The sequence below is a fragment of the Amblyomma americanum genome, chromosome 6 (assembly GCF_052857255.1).
Source record: "Amblyomma americanum isolate KBUSLIRL-KWMA chromosome 6, ASM5285725v1, whole genome shotgun sequence".
In the NCBI taxonomy this organism is placed as follows: Eukaryota; Metazoa; Arthropoda; class Arachnida; order Ixodida; family Ixodidae; genus Amblyomma; species Amblyomma americanum.
Genome location: NC_135502.1, coordinates 31,431,900 through 31,456,547, shown reverse-complemented (window position 1 = coordinate 31,456,547; position 24,648 = coordinate 31,431,900). Strand labels below are relative to the sequence as shown.

General features: G+C 45.0%; 1 protein-coding gene across 1 annotated transcript; it reads right to left on the bottom strand.

Annotated features, from left to right (window-relative positions):
- Window positions 1-362: 362 nt before the first annotated feature.
- LOC144094636 (uncharacterized) lies at window positions 363-6,864 on the bottom strand. Its single transcript, XM_077628559.1, has 3 exons — window positions 6,569-6,864; window positions 2,246-2,459; window positions 363-740 (listed from the first exon to the last, which is right to left on the bottom strand). The coding sequence occupies exons 1-3, from the start codon at window positions 6,658-6,660 to the stop codon at window positions 474-476; spliced, it is 573 nt and encodes a 190-aa protein (XP_077484685.1). The 5' UTR covers window positions 6,661-6,864; the 3' UTR covers window positions 363-473.
- Between the last annotated feature and the right edge of the window lie 17,784 nt (window positions 6,865-24,648).

Sequence of the window (24,648 nt, the reverse complement as noted above, 5' to 3'; positions counted from 1 at the left end):
AGTCGTAATAACAGCTTGTGCTGCACTGCAGAATTTTGACCGCCATCGTGCTACAGAGAAATGCCTCCTGCTCTGTTGCACACAATAACATGCAACTATCGCAGCCACAGCCTCAACCACAGCTGCAACCATTGCCTCTGGACTCGCAAAGTGGGTTAAGAGCCAGGGGAAGCATCATTCGGCACCAATTTACACAAAATTAGGTAATATGAATGAACGTGTCTTGCTCCTTCAAGAAACAATTTGTTTATTTTTACTCTTTGTTCAGTTCTTTCTTCAATGCAGCAATTTTCAGCTGCAAACGGTGCATTTTAGCCTTTTTGTTCGCACTCTGGAGTGCATGTAACTCCTCTGCATTCTTCATGTGCAGCTCATGCCCTGCTTTTATATACACAGATATCTGTTTCAATCTGAGCACATGTTCTTTTGTTTTGCTCTTGTTCTCTGCTGCCACAGAGCTTAAATACGGTAACTTAGCTCTGTGGCAAGCAGGGATTCTTTTGGGGCAGGCGCAGCCTTGCGTGGCTGATATCCAGCCGGCTGTGGAGCAGCAAGAATGGCTTCGAAGGTGATGGCCAGCGTCGGCGCATTGCGCTCTCCATCGCTGCACTGTTGCTCGTGCAGTTCCTAGCTACTGTAGGCCTCCTGGTCATCTGGGGGGCAACCTCGGCAACTTCAGCACCCTCGCCACTTTCAGTCGCTTGACTGCTTTCCGTTGGTCTACTCCATGGGAAGTCGAACTATGAAGAATTGTTCGTAAATTAAACATGTTTCATTAAACTCTCAGTTGGTCTTGTGCTCAGAACAATGCAATATCACACTACCATTCAAGCAGAGATGTAGTAGTGTGTACAGCATAATAATGCCACAAATACGCCAGCTTATATACTGTGCATGAGAATGTCGCATTCATAATGTGTAGCCATAGGCACAGAGAACAGCAGTCATGTTCCCCGTAAGGTAGCAGCAGCTGTATGTTAGCATCCATAATCAACTATTTGGCAGTTTCAAAATAATTCCATGCCAGGAAAAGTTACACAGGCTTACAAAAGGTAGGAAACAAAAGAGAAGATGGAAACAAGAAACATCTGGTGGTATGTTTCCTTTTGTCATCTTCAGTAGTATGTAGAGAAAAAATTTAGGCAAAGCTAGACAGCTGCTTATGACAACACAAGCGTCGGCGGAATCAGACTGGTAGAGTACATAGATGAACCTGTACAGACTGGGAATGCTGATATTTGCAAAGCACGCAGCTAGCATTCATTCTGCACAGCACTTTGTGATATTACCTCGGTCCGTGGCCACAGCAGTCGACTGAACTCAAGGCATACAAGTCACTCTTTGCCTACTTGAGAGCGACTGGATTGAGTGACAAATTGTGACAGCGTTGTGCGTGTGTGTGTTATGCCTTTTTCCCTTCTCTCTTCCTCCTTTTAGTCCCCTAATCCATCTTCCCCAGTGCAGGATAGCCAACCGGAACCCCTTTCTGGTTAACATCCCTGTCTTTCCCTCCTCCTCTTTATCTATCTATCTATCTACAGTAACACTATCCCCTGACTCCGCAAACCAGAGGTAAGCACAGATTACTACGGCAGGTAATTTGCACTGGGCAACATAATTCCAAAATATCTGCAACAAATTGGAAACTGCTTGTTCCTGTTGTTCTGCCTTTTCTTTGTCAGTGCCAATGATGCTGCAAGATCCCATCTTCAGTCGTTCATTCCATAACTTCCACGCTCTGGATAACACCAAGTAGAAGGCCGCCTGAACAAGGCATGCTGGAGTTTGTCTTTTCAAAGGTTAAGGAAAAAAGCCATGGCCCATGCTGAGGTTAAAATCCTTTGCAATATGCAGGGCTTATCTTGTTTCTGCTCACTGTGCAGGAATTTCAACTATGCAGTCATATGCTCTCATTTATTGGATGATGGATAATAAGTTGGTGCCGGCTAAGCAAGTGTGACAGCAATTTTTATTCCTACCTTCTGATTCAATAACATGACCCCTGCGCATCCCATGCTTGCAGTTTAATTTGTGTTGCAGGTGCGTGACTGACACAGCAGAATAACCCTTCACCGAATTGACACGTTTTATTTACAATCAGCGTTTGTGAGAAATGATTTTAAAAATTCACAGATTTATTATGAGCTATATTTCCAATACACACATGCCCTAAATCGTTGCCTCGCTTTCACGCCGGTACGTATAATCGAATATATATTTAAAAGTACAAAAGCAAGAATCATACCATCAGCCTCCGCCTGTGGCTTGGACTGCGTCGCCTCCAGCAGTGCGTTAGCGGTCGGAGTGCATTGCTAAGGCCCGGTGTTGCTGTAGCGGCTGCTGTCACTGTCAGATGGGTTATACACCCTCGTTCCCATATAGGACGCCACGTCTCCAACGCGGCTGAACTCGTCGTCCAGCTGGCTCGGTGGTGGCGCGCCTCCCCGTGAGAAAGGGCACTGAAATAAGGCAATTATATTACTGCAAATTCTTTAATTTTTGAGCGCCTACAAACGAGGCAAACGTCACATGAAAACTACGACCTTAGCGAAACGAAGCAAGAACGAAGCCAGAAAATAAACGACATAACGGGACCAGAAAATAAACAACATGAGTGCTTCTGTTGTTCCTTGGCATCGTTTTCGCGTCGCCATCCGTGTTGCGGAAAACTGCTTCGCAGAAAGCACAAAGGATTACAAAATTAAATGCGATGATGGAGGTGGAAAGCAAGCAATTGCTTTTTTTTACCAAGCAAAATAATGAAACCAGACCTCACTTGTGCCGAAAATTCCTTTCATGTCTGCTGCCTTCGCTCTTCGACACTTTTCTTTTAAGTTGTTCCAGCATTTGCGCAGCTGGGCTTCAGTGCGGGGCCGAACGTCGGTGCGGCAATTGTACTGTTGCGTGAAAACTTTCCAGATATTCTTCTTTTTCCCCAGGGAGTCCCCGTCGCTCTTTTAGCATTCGATTACAGACTAATGCATGTTTACCAAATCCGTCACGACGCGGCGCTCGCTCTCTGTAAACGTTGTTCTTTCTTTTTTTGCTCCATTTGCACTTGTTTCAAGCAAATAAATAGACAGTCAAATTCAATATAATAGATACAGATACAATATAATAGATACAGAAAACTCAAATTCTTGATTTACTAATTAAAGAACGCGCACACAACCAAGAAGCATAAGCGCACAAGCACAACACATGAGGCACACGCACAACACACGAGGCACAAGAAAATAACCAAAAACCGACGTGCCGACGTCGACTCAACAAAGCTTCTTATACTGACGGCTACCTATCGTTGTGGCTAGACCAAAAAGAAACGTGCGTGAAAATTAGAGCCAGACTACCTAATTTTTGCCTAATGAATGTGTATTATAGCTCCCGTATTTGTTTAACTACTTTATATAGGATAGAAAAAAAGTTATAAGTGCATGCACTAATGACGGAAGCTTTAATATTTTTTTTTAGCTTCGCTACCATGCCTCTTACTTCCGCGGGTAAGGGCGCTTTCTGTAAGGATGCCGTTAAGGTAGATTTCTGAAACGCGGCTTGACCTTTCCCGTACCTCCCACTTTCCGTGAGCTTTGCGAAAGTCGCCTCTCGGGTGAAGTAAGGTAAAGCTAAGGCCCGTTTGGGAATACGGCGGTTAGTCCCTCCTTTATCCCTTCCCTTACTGCGCGGTTCAGGTGTCCGCCAATATGTGAGACAGATACTGCGCAATTTCCTTTCCGCAAACTCCAATTTTCAATTTTTTCGTTGTAACTGCTGCTGTAACTGTCTGCGAAAGTGCGTGCGTGCGTGCGTGTGTTCGTGTGTGCGTGCGTGCGGTCCTTTTATAACAGAGCGGTGCGCAGCGCCGCTGGCCGTCAAATGTCTCCGGAATAAGCTTCGCTACAAGACGATTTAAGGCGGCTGTTTGTAGCTCTCCTGTTTCAACCACCTGCATGCTTGACGTAGCATGCTACAGACAAAACCTTAACAAGTGCGAGGACTTTCTTGCAAACAAGTCGCTACTCATAGCCGCCCTCGGCCAGAGCTGAAGTTTACAGCCACAAAAATGCGTCTTGCAAGCAAGATCAAAGCCGCACGAAAACGACATGCTATGACACCTCGTTATCGTCGTGAGCCAGGTAACGCATTTCATATTACCGTACCTGTGACACCCGTCTCAGGCCGAAGCAGCCTGAAATATAATACAATGATAAGCAGACTAAATATAAAGAAACCACGCTTCTGGAGCACCTTTAGATAGCAGCGGCAGTGAAGCTTGATTACTCTTATTTACGATAGGATGAGCGTTGCTTTGCTGAGTACGTGTTACCAAGCTTCTGACTTTATATCATCTCACAACGCAAATCTGAGCTCTAGACCAGTGTCGTGGAAAGTGAAAGCTTCCCCGAAAACTGCTGCGGATTCGAGTATTTACATTCCCTTCAACTAAAACATCCGTCCCTTTACGCCAGCCACGCTTTCCAGCTCGGGTATTTTTTGCAATACGCAAGGAAAGACTCAACTTGGTCATTTCTTTATACTTGGCGTTTCTTTTACTCGTTTTTTGGATAACATTGACGAGCGTTGTCCTTTTTAACGTGGCGTAACGTCTGAAATTCCTGGATTAAGCAGTCTTCACGGGGCTGCACAGCATCGGAAAGAATCTTACAGCGGAGATGACAGAAATCCTGCGGGAGCCGAGGTGCTCCTCTAGCAGCGCGTTTCTTAGTATTTTCAACGGTGGTGAACAGCATGTGTACCGGGTATACTTTGTTTAATACGAGTATGCAATTTTTTCTTCTAATACATAGGGAGCAAGCTTCAAGGAATGTATTCGACAACACATAACTCGACAAGCTCTTCCTTCCTGCTAGCATTATTTGTTTTGTGCGCGAAAAATGCAAAAATAATGAAAGTAGACTCGAAACCTGAGGCTACCCCTTTCTTTTCAATTGAACCGACACCAGTGGAAAAAAAAGAATGACAGACGAGCAGAACACGCCTTGAAATGTAAACAACTGTTTGTAGAGGCGGTGACAGCGAGCTTTTCGCATCGAAAGCCTTCACTGGCGACATGTTAATGCAGAATGCACAATGGCACCAATCTTAAGTGAACTTGGCACGAAGACACTGCACAGCATAAAATATGCTGAGGGTTCAGGAAAGTTTAAAAATTTACAGGAAAACCTCTTTATTTTAAGCGTTGGCAATGCCATAGCAGTAAAAGCTCTTTATGCTTTTACAAGAGATGACTTCACGACCGGTCTAGTAAATTCATTTCCCTTCATCCAATGAGAATTATCCGCTCTACTGACGCCACTTCCCTCCAGCCAATGGAATTTGTCCCATATGGTGACGACGTAAGTTCTCTGCAGCCAATGAGAAAATTTTTTATCAGCGAATGGGCGGATTTTTTGTCACCAATGACATTTCTTTTTCGGTTAGGATTTTAGTATCTCGCATTAAACGTAGCTCACGATAGTTCGACAAGTTAGTACCAAGAAAGTGGGCATGACTGGAGAAAGCACGTTTCGAGAAAACGGCTACTTCTAGTACTAGATGCGCCGAGAAAGGATCAACTTAACGAATGCAAAGCCATTGGTGTGTAATCGGGATAAAGAATTCTTGCATCCTTATTGTAGTAAGCTCTCTTGATTTCCTTACACCTATAAGCAAGACGTTTCACCTTCTCAAGACATACTTACGCCTGTCCCTCAAGGTCGCTACAGCAGCGTGGAAACTACAGATGCGTGATCAACGACAGTATAGTGCGCTAAACTTCACGCAGACTGCTCTGTGATGACGCTTTGGTTTTAACGCGTGGCATAAACTTAAACGAAGAGTTTCTGATCTTACGACTTGAAACGTGTGCACACGCCATTTCAACGCAGATTCTTGTTCATTGTTGGCTGGTCACACTCGCAAAAGTGGCCGAGGTTAGTCATCGTTTGAACTAGACCGCTCGATGATGAAACAAGAATCGTGAAAGGAAGCATCAACAGCCTGCGTAAAACGCGGCTATGGAATGATGAGTTTACTCGACAGCTTTTGTTCATACTAATAGCACCACAACACCGGACTGCTCCGAACTTTATTGCTACAATTTTTTTTAGGTAACGTGTCTGAAAAATGCTCCTTTCTATTTAACTACACCCATTATGTGACTATACGTGTAAATGAGCTGAAGCGAAAAAAATTTGCTGAGGCAGCACAATCAGATATTATCAGAAACAAAGAAACAGCTAAAAATCGCTCTACTGTTAAGAGAGCACCACAGAAGAAAAAATTTTCCGAGTAAATTTTCCTGACGCGATTCTTTTTTTTCTTTTTATTTAGTAGGTTGCGAGAAAAATAACTGAAACGTGTCATCTCTTGCTTCACGCGCATTTTTCTTGATATTCGACCATTGCTACGTGGATGCGGATAATGGAAACGCTCGCGTACATAAAAACCAAACACAACACACAAAAAACTCCAATTTTCGGGAGCCGCCCGCGCATCGTTTACGCGACATTACACGATTATTTTCTTCCAGCGCACCAAACGCCTAATATCTTTTTATCGATCAGCTCACCGTTCGAACGAAACTCGTTCTTTCCACGCCAGAGAAAGCGCTGCAGGTTCCTTTCTTAGGAGCCCTCTCTTCCGCGAAGGAGCCAGCTGCATCCTACTCGCCGAGGCCTTCGCGTTGTGTCGTCACTGTACGGCGGGGCGCTGCCATGATTGAGCTCCGAGCAACCTGCTGCGTTCGAAGGCTGAATGAATTGCTGCCACGCAGCCCAACACTGCATGAGCGTGATCAATGCACCGCACGTGTCCCATCTCCGGAGCCCGCTTTCCGAGTAACGCCTCGGCACCCCTCCACTCCAAGACTCCCTCACCCCTCCTCCCGACTCACTCCTCTCTGTTCTTCTCCCAACAATTTACCAAGGCCACCAACACCACCACTTCCGCCTTCTTTGTCAAATGACGCAAGCACAAGAGCGCCTACGTGAGCGCCAACTTCAAGAGAGGAGGCGGCTGAAGAAACGGGCTGCCTTCCGTCAATTCTCTGGGAGTGAATAATGAAAAGACCCACGCAACGCGACGCGACGCTGGAAGATGACTGTAAATCGATCCATAAGCAGCGGCGGTAAAACGCAGAAAAAAAAAAGAACAGAGGAAGAAGAAAAGGAAACCGAAATAAATGACTGCACTGAACTATTGCTTCGAATAACCATTAAGAAAAGCATCGAATGAGCCGAGAGATTTATACGCGGAACTGCTGCGGGCGGAGAAGGAAAGCGAACACAAAGATGCGAAGAGAATGCAAACGTCATTTCGCCCTTGCGTCAAAAGAACGGGGGATACTTATCAAGTGAGCGCTGCGGGCCCCGTTTCCGCGCTTCCGAGTTGCAGCTCGCGCGGAGCTCGAAAGTGGCCCCGGAGCAGCCGTCTTCGGGCTTCTGGAAAAGAAAGAGGTCGTTAAACCTTAGCGTTCGAGCCATTCGATTTATTTCGTGACTCTTCCAATGAGTACTTGCAGAGTGCTGCTCCCTTTCAAGTGCTTCAACTTTTAATTCTGCAGTTTTCCTTTGAGTGCGAGCTTCCGCCTCTGTCTGGCTTCCCGCCGATACATTTCACGTAAATTGTTTTGCACTTTTTCATCAGTGAGGAGGAGGAGGAGGGAAGGAGGGAATTCTCTCAGTGCTTGTTTTATGGCTGAGTTCCTGCCCTGCGACTCCAGTTGCTTGTAGTAGTAGTAGTAGTAGTAGTAGTAGTAGTAGTAGTAGTAGTAGTAGTAGTAGTAGTAGTAGTAGTAGTAGTAGTAGTAGTAGTAGTAGTAGTAGTAGTAGTAGTAGCAGTAGTAGCAGTAGCAGTAGTAGCAGTAGTACCAGTAGCAGTAGCAGCAGTAGCAGCAGTAGCCGTAGTAGCAGTAACAGTAGTAGCAGCAGTAGCTGTAGCAGTAGCAGTAGTAGTAGTAGTAGTAGTAGTTGTAGTAGTAGTAGTAGTAGTAGTAGTAGTAGTAGTAGTAGTAGTAGTAGTAGTAATAGTAGTCATCAATTTCAACATCATCAGCCTGACTACGCCCACTGCACAGCAAAAGCCTCTTCCATGTCTCTCCATCGATACTGCCATCGATACTGAATCACGAGAGCTGGGGCAGCGGAAATGAAAGATAGCAGGCAGAATGGAGAAATAAAATGAAAGAGGCGAGGGGACAGGAAGAAAGGATAGGGGACAAGTAATATACACAGACTATTTGCACAAAAAGAAATGTGTACAGGTTGCGCGCGTGATTAGCTCATGATGAAACACCAGTACGAAAAGAAGGCTTTATTAGGTACGTACAAAAGTGAGAACAACGCATGCACAAATTATGAATAATCATGCTAATCCAAGCTTCGTAGACCGTGTTCTATATTATGCAAGCAGGAAATTATGTGTGAAGCCTCTTGCAGCTTACAAAAGTGGCCGACGGCTGTTCACATATGACAATTGTGGAAAAAATCAGCCAAGCCTTAGACAGATGACAAACTTTTTTCATGTGCGAACAACTTCGATGGTCATGCCATTGAATTATCTCGCTGTGACTACAGTTCTCACCGTCGCTATCATTGAAATGATGCGCCATGTCGTATGGGATAGATTGTTCCATATGGGCTTGTCGGGTGCCACTCGTCAGTGATGCGAGATAAGATATCATCGCACTGCTATCATATAACCACATAAGTACTGGGTATATTTCATTGACGAAGCGACACCTCTAAAATCAGGAGAGAATAAGAGCTCGAACTATGAGGTCCATTTCTTCTCTGTTGCAACTTTCGGTAAAGGGATATAGCTTTAAATCTTCATCGGAACTCACCGCAGCTCATTAACTTTTCTTAGAAATTCCTGTCATGCTTAGTCCTCCAAAGAATAAAGTCCACTGGGCCAGTTACGTAGTTGTGGTTAGAATTCCAGCTGCTGAAAGTTTCTAATCCCGGCATTTATAACTACTAGCCCTTGAAAGGTCATCCAACTTTGGTCGTTGTTAACTAAATTACATCTATGGCGAACTAAACTACCAGGAATATTAGAAGAAATTCATCGGCACATATCTCTTTAACCTACGAAAGTGCGGCCTCGTTAACACACCACTTTTTGTGATAAACAACTTTATCGCTAGTTTACTCAATAAAAGTTTGCAGTCCACACGCTCTTCAATTAAACGTTTCTTTTTGCAACAGCGCAAACTATGCCTGCCTAAGCAAAAGGGTTATGCGTAGTAAAGACCAGTAAAGAGTATATAAAGTGTCCGGCCAAAAAAGCAACTTTTGTTTTATCTACAAAGAATGCACAAGATCGCATAAGAAGTGTGCGGTAAAGTCTTAAAGCGAGATTGACCTAACAAACGGCTGCTTCGTCCGCAAAAAAAAAATAAGCAAAGTAACTTTTTACCCGTTTTCTACTATTCTTCGCGTCTGCCTTTCAGCAAATAAAAAAGGGGAAGGAAGTGGAGAGGAGGTGTGCAAAGGGGCTGCTGCCGAGACGCGAATGGCCGATGTCTGCGGCGTGCGAGTGTGCGTTAGATCGAACCCGAAAATGGGCGCGAACTCTTTGCCTCTGGCATGCTTTATTTGGGCGTGCCGGCAGAGGCAGAAAAGCGTGACCCCGGCGTCAACCAATTCGGCACTGGCAATGAGTTCGGAAATGGTTGGGAAGCGCCACAGGAGATGGAAACTGGAAAATTGGGAAGCCCGAAATGTGGAGCGGAAAACAAGAGAGGAAATGGGGCGAGGCTCGCGGGGTAGGAGGCCCGTGCGTTGCGTGCGCACATCCTGCCTTTCGTTGAGCGAGTCAGACGGCGGAGTGTTTGCTTTCACGGTTCCCAGTGTCATATAAACAAGAAGAAGAAGGAATTCGAAACGGTGACGTGACATTCGGAAAGTGCTCGCAACGAAAAAGAAGCAAGAAAGTTGTTCACACTTTATTGTTTTCGCCTCGGTAGCGACCCCGAAAAGGACGAATGGAAATAAAAGACGGACCGGCCTCTATCCCGTTCCCAGCAGTCTCAGCGGACTTCGGGGTTCTCCGCATGCGTTGCGCAGATGGTTGCTCTTTGTGGCGTGGCACGAGTCTCTTGTCCGCCCCGTCTATCTTTTGTCTTTGTTCCTTTGTTTCCTCTTTCTCTCTTTCGGTCCGAATCATCATTCATCATTTGGCGCTTTTGTCTCTCAAGAAAGACGGAAATTTGGGTGGTGTCAAACAAGTCTTAGTACTCCCTGTTCAATAAAAAACGTACATTGTAGGTATAGTGTTGTAGCATTGGCAGGGGTAGAATAAGCGTTTCTTCTTCATGTTGCTTCGTGTTTCAGGCAAGTTTTCAATCAGCATCATCATCATCATCATCATCATCATAACGACCAACCTATTTCTAATGCTGGAAAAAACTTTTACTGGTGACCCCTAATTTTCCTTGTTTATTACAACCAAAGGGCAAGATCTACCAGAACATGCCAATATTTTTATACTCACCTCCAGCGGTAGGCTGTTCCGTTAAAAACCCCGGGTGGTAGAAATTAATCAGGAGCACTCCACGGAGGCTTCCCTCCTACACATGTGCAGCTTTAGGACGTTAAACCCCACGCACCCGAATAACATTGTTATTTTCGTCTAATTTTACTCCAGCATATGCTCAACTCACTGATCTACACCAATGCCTTTGCCTCTTGACGTCACGCCTACTATTTTCCTCTAAATTGCTCGCCGAACTTTTTTTATCGTAACTTGAAGCCTTTTCAGAACGCACTTTTCAAAATACGATGCTGATAAGGTAAATGTAATTCGCATTGTAATGCCCCAACATTGCTTCCGCCATTGGTAACATAAAATTGCTGGTGCAGATCATTCGTACCTCATCATTTGTTGGTATTAGCTGCTGCCAATTATATACTTTAAAATAGAACTTATACTCAGCTTAAACTCCATGAAAGGAGTGTAAGAATAAGTAATAGTGTATTATTTCCTTTCTAATTCTAATCCCACTCTTAGCACCACTCATGTTCAGCACCTCCCTGGACATGTTCACTTGATGAACTCAATTCATTAAAGACGCAGATTGTGGTGAAACGAACCTAATTTTTCGTATGCCCTGCCTCCTAATCAGCTGAAAACTGTAGCACGCTTGACAGTAATGTTTATTATATCTCAACGCGGGATTCGGGCTACCCTGAAACTAACCCCGTACAGAACCAGCGCACAGAACGCAATGTAAGAACGATACCCCGATTCGAAACACAGATATATGACTCACTCTTTGGTCACTAAAAGCAGTCGTTCATCAGTTCAATATTCTGTTTTTATTAATTACATCTTAGTTAGTTTAGACTGCACCGAGCAACCATCCGATCAACGATGACCTAACGCCTCCCCTTCCTTCTTCATACAGGCAATCGGCACCCTTGGACCCACGTAGGATCGAGCTGGTGCTGCTGATCAGACGGGTTGCCGCACTCTTTAGTTCTACATGTGGCATTCCAGATTTTAATCGTCTGGTGACTGGACAAGCGTCGCCTTTGTGATACCGTCGACAGCTACTTATATAAAGCACCACAGCATTTTCACACGCCACTTCAGAGGGGACCGAGCAACCATCCGATCAACGTTGGCCTAACGCGTCCCCTTCTCGATTCATCTTGGCCTTTGGAAGAGCGGCGATCAACCAACCTCGTGCGCTCATTGGTTCAAGGCATTGCTGTCTGGTCAGCAGCAATGATCTATGAGGCGCATAAAAAAGCGGGCATTAATAATCATAAACAATTCGAGACCAAATACACCAAGCAGAACTTTTGACCGTAGCGTGAGCATAAAATCGTTCTCTTAAATAGCACTGTGAAACACAACCATCCTCTTCCTCCCGGTGTCTATATTCTTATCATCACGTTCTACGAGAAGTGTTTCCCCTAGAAATTTCAATTTGAAACATGCACATAATGTGTATGGAAAAAGCCTGTTCAAATTTGTTGGATTCAAGACACTGAATCAAATACCAAATGACATAAAGAAACATATTTTCAGATAATTCCTAAAATAATATTTATTAAACATGAACCACTGATTGGGTGCATGTGTTCTTGCTTGGTTTGTGCATTACTGTCTAGTAATTTACGGGATTGGTAGAAATATTTTTATGTTTTATACAAAAGATTTTTACCCGTTATTAATTTCGTGTAATATTTTGTATTCATCTAAAGTAATATTGCACCTGCCTTTGTACCGAATGTCAATTATATTTCGCTCTGGACCCAACTACTAGTTACAGGGGTCTATCAATGCTCTGCCTATTCTCTGTACCGCATACGATGTAAATAACTCAAATGTTAACTTACATAATTTTAAGTTTAAATACAGAATCTTGCCTAGACGCAAAAAATGTTACAGCACAAGTTAATTCATATTTGGGTATTTTTCTTATCTCTCATCTTTTATATCACGTTCCTCATCAACATCTGAAACAAAGCTAGGCGCGCCCCGTTTTATATAACCGCCCATTTTTCTTAGTGCTGCAAGTGCATAGGTATCCATTCATTCATTTCAAGACAAGTATAAGTAAGACGCTTTAAAGCAAACAAAAGGCAACTGACCATGGTCCCTGTAATGGGGCCTATCTGTCTTGCAACAAGCTTTCCTTTTCAGCATTACTGGGTGGAGCTCCTTTCGGGGCAAACTGAATGAATGAAGCAGAAAGTGTCTCAAACACAGAGATGCAACCCGCTCGACTTTCTCTGAAGCCATATGCGACGCTAGAGAGACGCAGAGAAACGAGAGACGACTCGGTAGCTCTTTGCAAACCTTGCTTGGGGTCACAGTGAACACACGCAGCTACACGCACGAACGCACGCACGCACGCAGGCGCAACCTCCTGTAACCCCCGCAAGACAATACAGCTGGAATACGTGTAACAAGAGTGCCCACCGCTGCGCTCGGTATTCAAATAAGCGAACGTCTGGCACCAGCCCTCTGTAAAGAGCTACCGGAGCGGCACACTTCCCAGCGCACCAGCTTTCTTGCCGGCCCGTTTCTCCCTTTGCTCTGAAGCCGGCAAGATTAACTTCTCCGAAACTGAATTTCAAGAGAGCGCGAGCTCGCATCTTCATCTCCAAGGAAGCGGGCCACCGTTCCCACTGACTGCAATGGTCAGCTGCAGCCGTTGTCTTTAGCTAATTAAGCAAGTCCCCATTCTGGCCGGGCCCTCGTTTGCCAAGTTCGCCATGAGTCGTGCGCCACGCGCTGCGCGTAAGGAGGTTGGCAGCGTGACGGCGCGCTCGCCCATTCGCTCCTAATGAATCGAGAGCGCTGGCCGCGGCGCCCGGGGCTTCGCTCAATTTGCCAGGAAAAGTGCGGCCGCACCTCCCGTGCTCGCGGGTGTCGCGATCTCCTCCTCCTCCTCTCGACAGAACCCCCGGCCCGTCTCTGCGCAAGATGCGGTCGCAGAGGGACGTCACCGCGTGCCTCCGCTCACTGGAGCGAAGGTCGGCCCTTGCGCCCATGCCGCGATTCTCTGGGGGTGACACTGCTTGTGACACTGGCTGCCTCTCGACAAGAGTTGAACCCGTGACAGTTTTTACCAGTTCCCTGTGCGAGCAGTTTGTCTCTGGCGACTTTGTGAAAGCTGGACGGCTTTGATCAAGGGGTCCAGGCACACGCTAGTGCCAGGGTTGGCTCCGGAGTTTGCTAACGCGTATCACGTATCTCGTCTATGGCATGGAAGTCCGCAAATCGCAGACACTCCTTTGAACAATATATAAGCATCGCCTATAAAGTTGTGATCGCTTTAGGTCAGGTCAGGAGGGGAGGAGGGTGGGGAATGGTACACACTAGTAGTACGCTTAGAGCAATCGAGAGAGGAACGGGGATTGGTCTAACCAACCAGCGAGCCTCCTTTTATCCGTGCCGCATCGACGGTGCGTGCAGCATTTACTTCCTTCTTTTGAATACCTTCTCAAATTATATCTTCCTCAATTGGCGTCACTCGCAACGATCCTAGCAAGTTGGGAGTATTGATGTGGCCGCGTAGTTGCTACATAAGATCTGAGGCGCCCTCTTGCGGTTAGTAAACAAGAACAGAAATTTCAGTACTTCACAAGTGCAGCACGTCAGTACAAGCTGCAGCATTTCCACTAATCATACTCCTATACTTCCGTCAGGATATTACCCCTCTGCCAGAGTACCTTCTTGTTCTCCACATGCCGACCGGCCTTGACCGAGGACATAAGACAGAAATTCAGCAGCTCGTACTCGGTAAAACGCGGACACGTGCTTTCCTCGCTAACGTTATTCGAGGCGATTTTAACGACGGAATGTGCGCAACATGCAAAGCACCCGTCACGGCTGAGCATTTGATCTGGAACTGTCAAAGCTACGCTGAAGCGAGGGACTCGACACTCAGCGTCCCACCTGGGCACAGTAGGCCCCGCTCTTACATAGCCTGGATATTATCGAAGCTAACAAAAGTTAGCGTTTAGTGCATGTAGAAATTGCTATTATAATTCGTCAGAGTCGATGTCAGCCCGGAAAAGGAGATCCTGTCAGAAAAACCGCTCTCACACGGGTATTTCGAAGGTCCTCGAAACGATAGTCTATCGACTCAAAGGCCATTGAGCGGTGCTACACGAGCAGTCTTAAGGGCGTTTGAGTCAACCGGGTCTATCGATTCAACGCAAGAGGGTGGAAATCTATCGATATTTTGAGGGAATTCGAGTGTTGCCCAATGTTGCTAACGTTGCTTCGAGCGGTGCCGATACGTGCACGATACTTTCACTGTAGAAAATCATGAACAAACATTATTCTGGTGAACTTTAATGCAAGCAATAAAAAATTAGTTTGCGCAATCATTTAAAAATTGTACCAGTCTGGTTTAAAGCGCGTTAATTTGATTCTTTTCACCACAGAAAACAAAAACGCCTGCGGTATCAGCGTTGCAAGAGCGTTACGAAACACGGACAGCAAATCGTACAAAAGACAGTCTTTCAATACAACGCAACTGGCCTTTAATAAAAAATAAAAACCTCCTTTGAGTAAAACAAAAGTTAATCTCAACATTTAGTTTAGATTTATAAACGCATTTTTGTTGTTTGCTCAAAGCTGAAAGTAGGGATTAGAGTACCACACAAGCTTGGCGTAAGACACAAAAACCATTTCAATAGACATTGAGATTTGCCACGTAGCAGCGATACAACTTTTTCTAGTTCAACATCGATTGAGAATTTCGAAGATTCTCGATTTAATGGTCATTTGAACGGGCGGTGTGACAGGAGTATGAAGCGTCCAACCATGCCAGCAGTGACCTCTAGCTCCAACATCCACCCAATGCCCGGCCGATGCAGCAAAGAACAGTCGCTTTTTTTTCCTCTTCTAGGTCAATAAAAACGCTTACAACTATGTCTAATGTGATCGTGCTCCCACGAAGAATTCACTTCAACATGCGGCAAACGAGACCGGTTGAGGTGTAATAGACGAGGGGTTCTCGACACCGACGCCATTAGTTTCAATATTATCAGAAAATATTCTCAGCAGTGCGATGGCCGCGATTTTTCCCTCACGCGACAGTTGGAATAAGTAACTGAGAGAAGTTCCACCACTGCTCATAACACGAGAACGATCGAATGTGCAAGACCAAACAAACTGTCTATTAGATTTTTTATCTCTTGCACCTGCTAGGAAATCACAGAAAAGCTCTTGATTCACAGGCTAGTTTTACGCTATTTTAGTGGATGTTCTTGTGTTCGTGCTTCGGATGTGCGTAGACCTCGCCTTTCAAATGGCCATCTCATCGCCATGCAAAGTTCAACCATTCCCGGAAGCGAGGAACGAGGCCTCTCGGACGCAAGAAGACAAAAGAGCGCAAGCTAGCATCAAGAACATAGGAATACAATTACCAGCGCAACAGACGCGACATAGAAGAACGAAGACATTCACCAGCGTTGACTGTTAACTGGAGGGAATTTATTGCATCAATAGCAATGAATTCCTCAAAGGCCACGAACACAGCATAAAAAAAACAGATAAAAGCTTTAAACCAAGCAACAAGATCCTTCATGTTCTCAGCCGTCAAGAAATCTAATCTATGTTCTTTACAGGGTTACAGGAGGAATGCTAACGCAGGCTGTTTCTCTGCGATTAACTACATGCGCTCCATACAATTCGCGCACAAGCTCATGCTTGCATCTTCTGGAAACCTTGCTTTTGTCAGTTTGCAGGGCACTTGCATATGACAGCGTGTTCAAGTAAGTTCCTCTTTGCTCCATCTTTGATATCTTTGTTGTGATCTTTTAGCCTGTCAAGCACCGTCCTTCCTGTCCTATGTATGACGACTCACATGAATGTGGTTTTTCGTAGACAACTTTATTTTCGCATTTAGTGAAATCCTTTGGGTGTTTTTCTTCGCACCGCTTTAGCGACGAAACCATGTTGCTATTCACCATGTTGCAAAGTTTGGAAAAAATTGTCTACATAACAAAACGCTCTCAACGAGCTGCTGGTTTCCAGGGCTTCTTTCAGTTTTCTGTAATCGCGGCCTGGTAGCAGGTCACTAACAGGCGGCGCCATGTACGGCCCTAGACACACTTCAATTTCCTGAACATAAAGCGCATCTTTGAAGGTTATAAAGGTAAAGCGTTGATAGAGCCCCAAGACTTCAAGGAAGTTCTTGCAACTAACGCCACAGGTGTTTTTGACCTGCTACCCGCCAGCTATGACAGGAAACTGAAAGAAGCCTTGGAATACAGCAGCTCGTTGAGCGTGTTTTGTTACGTTGACGATTTATTTTTTCTACAAGGAGTCTCATTTGGGACTCCGGAGCGATGCTGAGACCGCCTTTTCAATATATTCGCAAGGAATATTAAGGACTTCACTTTAGCGAAGGAATTACCTGAAGACAAGCAAATCTCCTTTTTGGACTTGCGCTTGTTCATAGGCCCAGGGCACATCTGTTGGTGCCGCTGTCCGCGCTCAAAGAAAGGTCTCATGCCAAACATTTCATCATATACCAAGCTAGTAAAAAGAGCAGTAGCCACAAGTTCTTTGAAGAACGCCTTAAATTGGTCATCGAATCATTGCATCAAAGGAAGTTTCAAGGGACAACTACGCAGGCTGCACATAGGAGAATTCCCGGGATCTTGTAGACACTTTGTAGTGTTCGCTACAAGATGTTAAAATAGTTCCGTCCAGCAGCCACGACGACACAGGAGCAAGAAGCTCAAGCAAAAACAGTTGTGATCCCGTATGTGCACGGAGTGAGTTATCCTCTGAAAAAGGCCTTGGAATGGGCCGATGTAAGGCTGGGTTTTTTTTTTTTTTTGCGCCTAAACAGCTTGAAAAAGTTTGCAACAAAGTAAACAGAGAAGAACCGCCGCAAGAACAGTGGGAAACGAAACACCAAAAAGCTTTCTGTGAATGCGAAAAAAAACTCGTCTACGAAATGCCATTATCATGTGGGTCATCATACATAGGACAAACTGGGCAGTGCCTGATAGGTTAAGAGAGCACAGCAACGATATCAAAGATGGCACACGGAGGAACTTACCTGAGCCCGCGTTCACCTGAAGGTGTGCTGCAAACTCAAAAAAGGGTTCTCAGAAGATGCAAGCGTTAGCTTGTGCGCGAATTATATGAAGTGCATGTAATTCATCGCAGAGAAAGAACTTGTCCAGCACTCCTTCTGTAACACTGAAAAGAAAAGAGTTGAGACTACGCGATTGACAACGTGAAGAATTGTGCCGCTTGGTTTAACATTTTTTTATCTGTTTTTTTATGCGGTGGACATGGCCCTTGAACTATATGTTGCTGTGCTACAATAAATTTTTTTCAGTTGACAGTTAGTGCTGGTGTGCGCGTCTTCCTTGTTTTATGTGTTGTGTGTTGCGCTGCTAATTTTATGTCATGTCCCAAATGGCCTGGCAAATTCTTCTCTTAGAACGTAGAAATGTAAGACTAAATTAAATGTCTCTTGAGCGCAACAATCCTGCACACCATTTATAACCCAAGTTGACGCCGTTTCATCGACGTCCATTCGCTTAAGTACTCGCACTTTACTGGGCTTCCTCTGCCGCGTTGTAAAGCCGTCTGGATCTTTAGCCTCATTTACTAAGCTAGCCTTCACGAAATTAGGATTGGTACGTACAGATCATTCAGCCATTGCGCCATAAATTTAGTGAACGAAAATTGTAGCCCGAGAAATTACCTTGTTTTTTTGTTGGCATGTTAAGAAAAAAAGGTTTCGAGACACTAAAGTTCTCTGCTTCCTCATGTCTTCAGATATCATCGTGGTGTGAAAGACGGAAAAATAGAAGCAACGTTTTCCGACAGTGATTTTTTTAAAGCAATATGCGGCGAGATGGTGAGCGCCAGTTCAATAAGGAACTGATTTATGGCCTGATACCATATTCCGGGGACCTAGTGCGCCTGTTGAAATCTGCTGCTGGAGGGCAGCTGCCCGAAGATATATGTGTTGAATCGTAGAGCATGCGCTTGGCTGGGATCGCCCCCACACATCACGCAGACTGAAACTCTTATTAGTGTGTGGACGGCCGAAATCCGCTGTAGCAAATATAGAAAACTAAAGCATTTTTTTTTTTCTGCATGGTGATGAGATAAACCACAACATATACGGTAAGTTGCAATTTTTCTTCATCATTTAAGCTCTACGTGTTTGGTGCAAAGATTTTATGCTCATTTGTTTTTATCAATCTCTTCTCACTGTAACTTAGTGTATGCTCATGTTCGCAAATCCTGTGACTTGTCAGAGCTTTCTGAACACTTCGTGAAATATTTCTTCTGCATAAAATGTATTTGATTACACGCTATAAAACGTGAAACTCGGGCCAGCACACTTTCCTCGTGTGAAGAAAGTGCTTTTTTTTTTCAAGAGGAAAATGCACACAACTTTGTCATTAAGAGCAAAAGCAGCAAAAAGTCATCCATTAACCTCTGCCTGAAGGCTGAGCTCTCGGCAGACAGCGACATCCACAAGTTTCGCCTGACAGGATACACGTCAACGCCGGCAGAAAAGGAAAATGAGGCTCGGATGAGAATGGAATAGTCTGAAAAACTGGAATGCGGAAAGAAAGTCGTTCGAACGGAAGCGATGGCCACTAGATGCTAAGCTCATAAACTTAAATTCAAGAGGTTAAATTATGTCTGTCGCGACCGTATTTCATCGTAAACCAAAAAGAAACGGTAGCCAATAAAAGATATTTCAATAAACTCAGAAATCGGTGGGTAAATGAGGCACGCAAATCTCCTTCCCAGCCTTTTCATGCATGCACTAAGAACAGCGTATGCAGTGTAAAAGGCCTGCTTGTTTTTTTTGCAAGCACGTATTAATGCGTTAACAAGCTTTGCATGAACATTTTTTTCTTTGTTCTGAAGTCGTTTCATCCATGCTTTTAGTATTTAATACTAGAAATCGTATTGTTGAGACTTGATCCCAAACCTCAAGTTATAGACAGACATGACTGCGTTCACTTTGAGTACTATAAAAGAATAACGACAGAGAGAAACAGCAGTGCACACATTTTGGCGCCAATCAGAAATATTGAAAATGTAAGCTGCTTACCCGAGGGATTTGATGTCGAAATTTTTCTATTCGCAATTCAGTTTTGCTGTGACGTCACTGCCGTCGTTAAGCTCATTCGAATTGGGCCACAGTTTGCACATACTTTTTTTCCTCGATTTAATCTGGTGGAACAATGGATCGGCAAATGAATTTTTACAAAATTTCCCCTCTGGCGTTATCAGCCAGCGAGGGTGTAGAAAACCGGGAAGCATCTAAGCTCCCAAGATCGCCTCCCTCCTACATGCCCTATCGAAATACCTCCAAAATTACTTGCCACGTGCCGCCTAAAAAATTCGTTCGATAAGTTTAGCTGTATTTAGGCTTAGCGCAAACGAAGGCATACAACATTCAAACTACGCGAGCATTTCATTCGTCAAGGAGACTTACTTCTCGTTTATTTCTACATGCCAAAGAAAAGGCATCCCCAGCTCCGTTATGCGGCCGACTGCCTCATCGGGTTCTCTCGGGTTTCCTTGGACACCGCGCGAAAACCGGACATGCCTCGCAGAGACGTCTGTGTCACTAGCAGCAGGGCGCCGCCAGCGAAACGCGGAAGCGTTCGGCAGATGACTCGAACGAGACTAATTAGTCGATTTGCCGCACGCTGCTACGCCATGCTCCACCTTTCCCTCTCCCCCTTCATACCCTTCTTCGCGGGCCGGACATGTGAGAAGCGCATTCCGGTAGCCAAATACTCGCGCCTGCCTCGAGGGGAGGCGTTACGCGACGCCACCGAACGCGGTCCCTCGGGAAAGCGAGGCGTCTTTTCACGCCGGTGTTTACGGAAGTTCTGACTTGGCACGTATGCAGCGCGGCCGACACAACTTTCCGGAATGAGCCGCTCGCAGCCAGTAGGGGCCCTGATATCATAAGTTGTCCGGAATGCTAGCACTCGGTGACCGAGGGTATCAGGACTAATTTTTGCATCCATATTGACTTGGTTAGGCAAATCGCTAGTTCGCTTGGGTCCTGGTTTGTTTGCTTGATTTCTCAGTTGCTTGCCCACTTGCTTGCCCACTTGCTTGCTTGCTTGCTTACTTGCTCGTTTTTCTTTTTGCTTTCTTATTTTTTGTTTCTTGTTCTTGTTTTTCATGACTCCTTGCTTGCTTACCATCTTTTTCTGTTTGTTTTATTGATTGATTGATTGATTGATTGATTGATTGATTGATTGATTGATTGATTGATTGATTGATTGATTGATTGACCTTTCATAGAAATCAACCGAACAACTCAATAGGTGCGCGCTCCATTGCGGTTACCTGTTACAATGTGCCGTTTTCAAGTTGCCCCGTGGATGCCGGCGATAAGAGCAACCCTGCTTCATACATTGCCTGGACGCAGGGACCGTACCATCGTTCTCTACCTGGCTTCATCAAATCAGCCAATCTTTTTCCATTCATTTAATCTCTACTAAATCATTCATCACACCTTCACCTATCATTGATGCCCTGGGGCAATAAATTTCGCTTTTAAAAAAAAAGATAGCTTTTGTTAGCAAAGTACTGTGCCTCGTCACAATAAAGCAGAAGAGAATGCTGGAAAAGATGGCGTGGACATTTAAAGGAAAGACAAAGCTTATAGTCACATTGACCTACACAGTGTTCGCAACATAGTTTCATAGTGGCGCAAACTTTTGAAAGCGATAAAGTAACTCAAAACGTTGCACAGCTTTTGCACAGCACAAGCCGCGTTATATCACCGGCAGATCCGCTCGCCTGCGATGTACAAGATGAGGGTACCCTTTTCTGGTCGGCCGTTCAGGTTATACTCCGGCACGCACGAACTAATCTTTTTCAGACGTTTGTTTATCCCAGTGCGCAAATTTATAGTGCGCTGTCATCGTGCCGTGTCAAAATAGGTTTTCTCGTCTTTTATTCTTATTCTCTCTTTGACAACTCGCAAACAATTTCACGCATGTCCACATCCACTGGAACACGTGCAACTTTTTAAAAGCAATATTTTTACCGCATTTTCTTTCTTATATGACACGTCCACATTATATGTGGTTTCTTATTTGCCTGTTCCTTGTTTTGTTGCGAGATATATAGCACACATTCTATCCCACTCTTTTCATCTCGCTCCGTTCTCATCAGCCCAGCTTCCGCTCTTGGTAATAGACAGAAACAAATGAAAACAAAAAATGTACAGTTATTAAATATGTCGCCAGATAATGAATACGTGCTTCCAGTGCACCTCTTGGCAGGCACGGCTGTTCTCGAAGAAGATCGCCTCAAAAAATAGCTTTCCACACTGCACTCTTCTTCTTCAAGAGCCAGCATGCTAAGAGCAGTTCAGACAAAAATCTCGGCTCGCTGAAATAGGAGGCATTAAGCAATGCAGCAGCCGCTTGTTAGACTGCTCTCTGAAGCGTAGTATTACGCTTCTATCCTTCTTTTTTTTTAATTCGTAGGAGTGATAACACATAGAACTATTTGTATTCGTTTCGCGGCGTTTCGGTTTTTAAGCAGAAAGGGATACCCCAGAAAAGAAGACGTTCCCGAGGGCTCAAAAACTAGATGAAAAAATTCACGTTGTTAGATGAACTCATTTAGCAGGTAGACCAGTGAGATACACAATCTCGACTAGAAAATTACTTGCTAGGATTTGGTACAAACAAGATCATTACATGGGATTAGATTTTTTTTTTCAGCTAAAATACCTGTTCCACAATCCCTCACGTGTGTGCGCTTTGATGCAGAGAATAATGGCGTTTTGTTTTTGTGCTCTCGACAGCTGGCTTTGAGGGTAGGTTATTCCTGTAAAAACCGCGGCCAAGGCAACCTCCGAGACATTCATTTCTTCACCACTTTTTTTTTTGTTGGCACGCGGTTCCCACTTTCACATGTTTCTACTTCTTATTTTTGCTCATCTAGGACGCTTATTAGTACGCTTGGAATGGTGCAACAAGCATCTGGATTTTGCCAAAGAGGTTTCAACAAACTTTGAAAGCAGTAGGGTTGATTTTACTGATTTATATGTTTTAAATATTCCCTGTAAAATTAGGAACAACGAGAACAAATAAACGGACGTTTTTCGGAACTTCAGCCGCAGCATCAGCACCAACAGACCCAGCACCGAGAACCGGTTAGTTGTGCAAAGGCTTCCCTAGCAGAAGCAGTGTGAGGGCCAGCTAGTGCAGAACGGCAGCCATCGCTGTATTCCAAAGCTTGGACGTGCCACTAATACGAACGTGAATTAGGGAACGGTTCGCTAAAGTTAGCTCTCAAAATACATCTTCCAACAATAGAAGTCGACGCAAAAATGTTAATGCAAGCAAGAAGTACAGAAAAAGCGCAGGCAGAACATATGCAGGTACCGTTTGAAGAAAACGTACAGTTCACTAACGCAATGAAGGTGTCATGCTCATCGACATCGTGTTCGCACTCAGTGAACTCGTAAAGACGTGGCAACACCTTGCAAGCTTGTAATACCAAACTACCTCGATTAATGCAAAATGAGCACGCAATGGCAGCAGCCCAAAAAAGAAAAAAAAATATGCGTGCTCTCACGAAAGTGGGCAAGGCGGAATAGGGGATCCTTGTCTTTAACACATGACGCCCGTATTAAAGACCTACCACTTTCTTTTTTTCCTTTCACTTGTGATGTAAGAATACCATTTCCCTTTCGTACCTACTTAGTGAGGTGCTGTCGAGGGTGACCGCCTCACTGCATCATACAAGACCGTTTCGTGCTTAGTAGAACAGCCACAATAAAAGACCGAGCGAGAACGATGCGGAAAAAAGTGCGCATCTGGCTGTTACAAGAGCAGCGTTACTAACGACCACATTTATTCCCTTCGCCATAACTACCAACCATAGAGGCATGTAAAAAGCATCTCAGCCTCTTCCTACTTCCCCCATCCTCCCTGCGTTCTTCCCTTTATCCCTGAAGCAGCCCACGATCAGGTGTAAAAGCGCACACTCGCTCTACCTCGGTAAACAGGACGCACGTATGCGACAGCTATGTGTGCTGTAAGCAGCTCGAGCTGCTGGTACCCAGGGGGGCTTAATGGGCACGCGTTATGACGCCCCCTCTACCGCCCCTCCACCCTCCGCACGCGTGCTCCGGTAGTGTTTAAGTGCAGGCACGCAGAAAGACGGGGAGTAACGCGGCACTTATGCCAAGGTAAGCACAGAAGCACGCGACCTGGCCACCGCCCAGGTGCGGAAGCGTGCCACCGTCGGCAGAGAGTCCGGGAAAACATCGACGCGTGATGGAGCGTGCGCGCCGGAGCCAGCGAGATACGCTGGTCGGCTGCAGCTGCAAAGGTCGTTCTAGTCGCTCATCGTCGACCAGCAGTAAACAGTATCGTAAAGGCTCGCTGCGAGCTTGTAGACGATGAGGTCGTTTCGTTAAGTGTCCAGTCAGGAAAAAACGGGAGAGAAAAACAGTTTTGTAAGCGATTAAACAAAGATCGATTCTTGGAGAGAAGACTTGGGGTGGATCGCCGAACCTGATCCTGAAGCTGTGTACAGTGCTAGTCCTTCTTCCTCTTTGCGGGGGTCTGGCAGGGAGCATGGATTAGAGTAACAGAATGCTCGAAATTCCCAACGCGTATAAGGCGGATCCTCGCATAATCCAAAATTAGGGCGGTCCGCATTTTTATTGTTTGCCATTCTGATTCATGGTAACTACCATGAAAGCTGAATTGAAACTTCCATCGGGTGCCAACCATCAAAAGTAGTCTCGCACTTTTATTTCCGAGGAAATTAGTTTTTATTTCAACGTTCCGTCGACAAACTGGTCCGATCACTGTATCAGCTAAGTGCACTGCCGAAAGCTAGTTTGTGATCACAAAACTAACCGTCGGGCTAAGAGAGCTCTTTAATAATTCAACACGTATCACAGGCAACTCTATCAGCGTACTGGGCATTCTACTGATCCAGAGAGCCTCTCTTCCCATGACTTGTATGCATGGCTTCGGCGATCATTTGACCGCTCACACTACATTCTCTTGTAACTAAAATGGCGCTGATTTTCTGTGGCAAGAGTGATTATAATCCTACAAGTCGGGGCTACCAACATTTTTTGGAATTTTCGTTCCTAGCTTTTCGTTCCGCACAATTTAATCATAT

Coding starts and splice junctions, on each gene's coding strand:
- LOC144094636 (XM_077628559.1), bottom strand. CDS start 6,660: ATGCAGCTGGCTCCTTCGCGGAAGAGAGGGCTCCTAAGAAAGGAACCT. Junction 2,460..6,568: donor GAACGAGTTTCGTTCGAACG/GTGAGCTGATCG, acceptor GCCTTATTTCAG/TGCCCTTTCTCACGGGGAGG. Junction 741..2,245: donor GCCACAGGCGGAGGCTGATG/GTATGATTCTTG, acceptor AATTCTTCATAG/TTCGACTTCCCATGGAGTAG.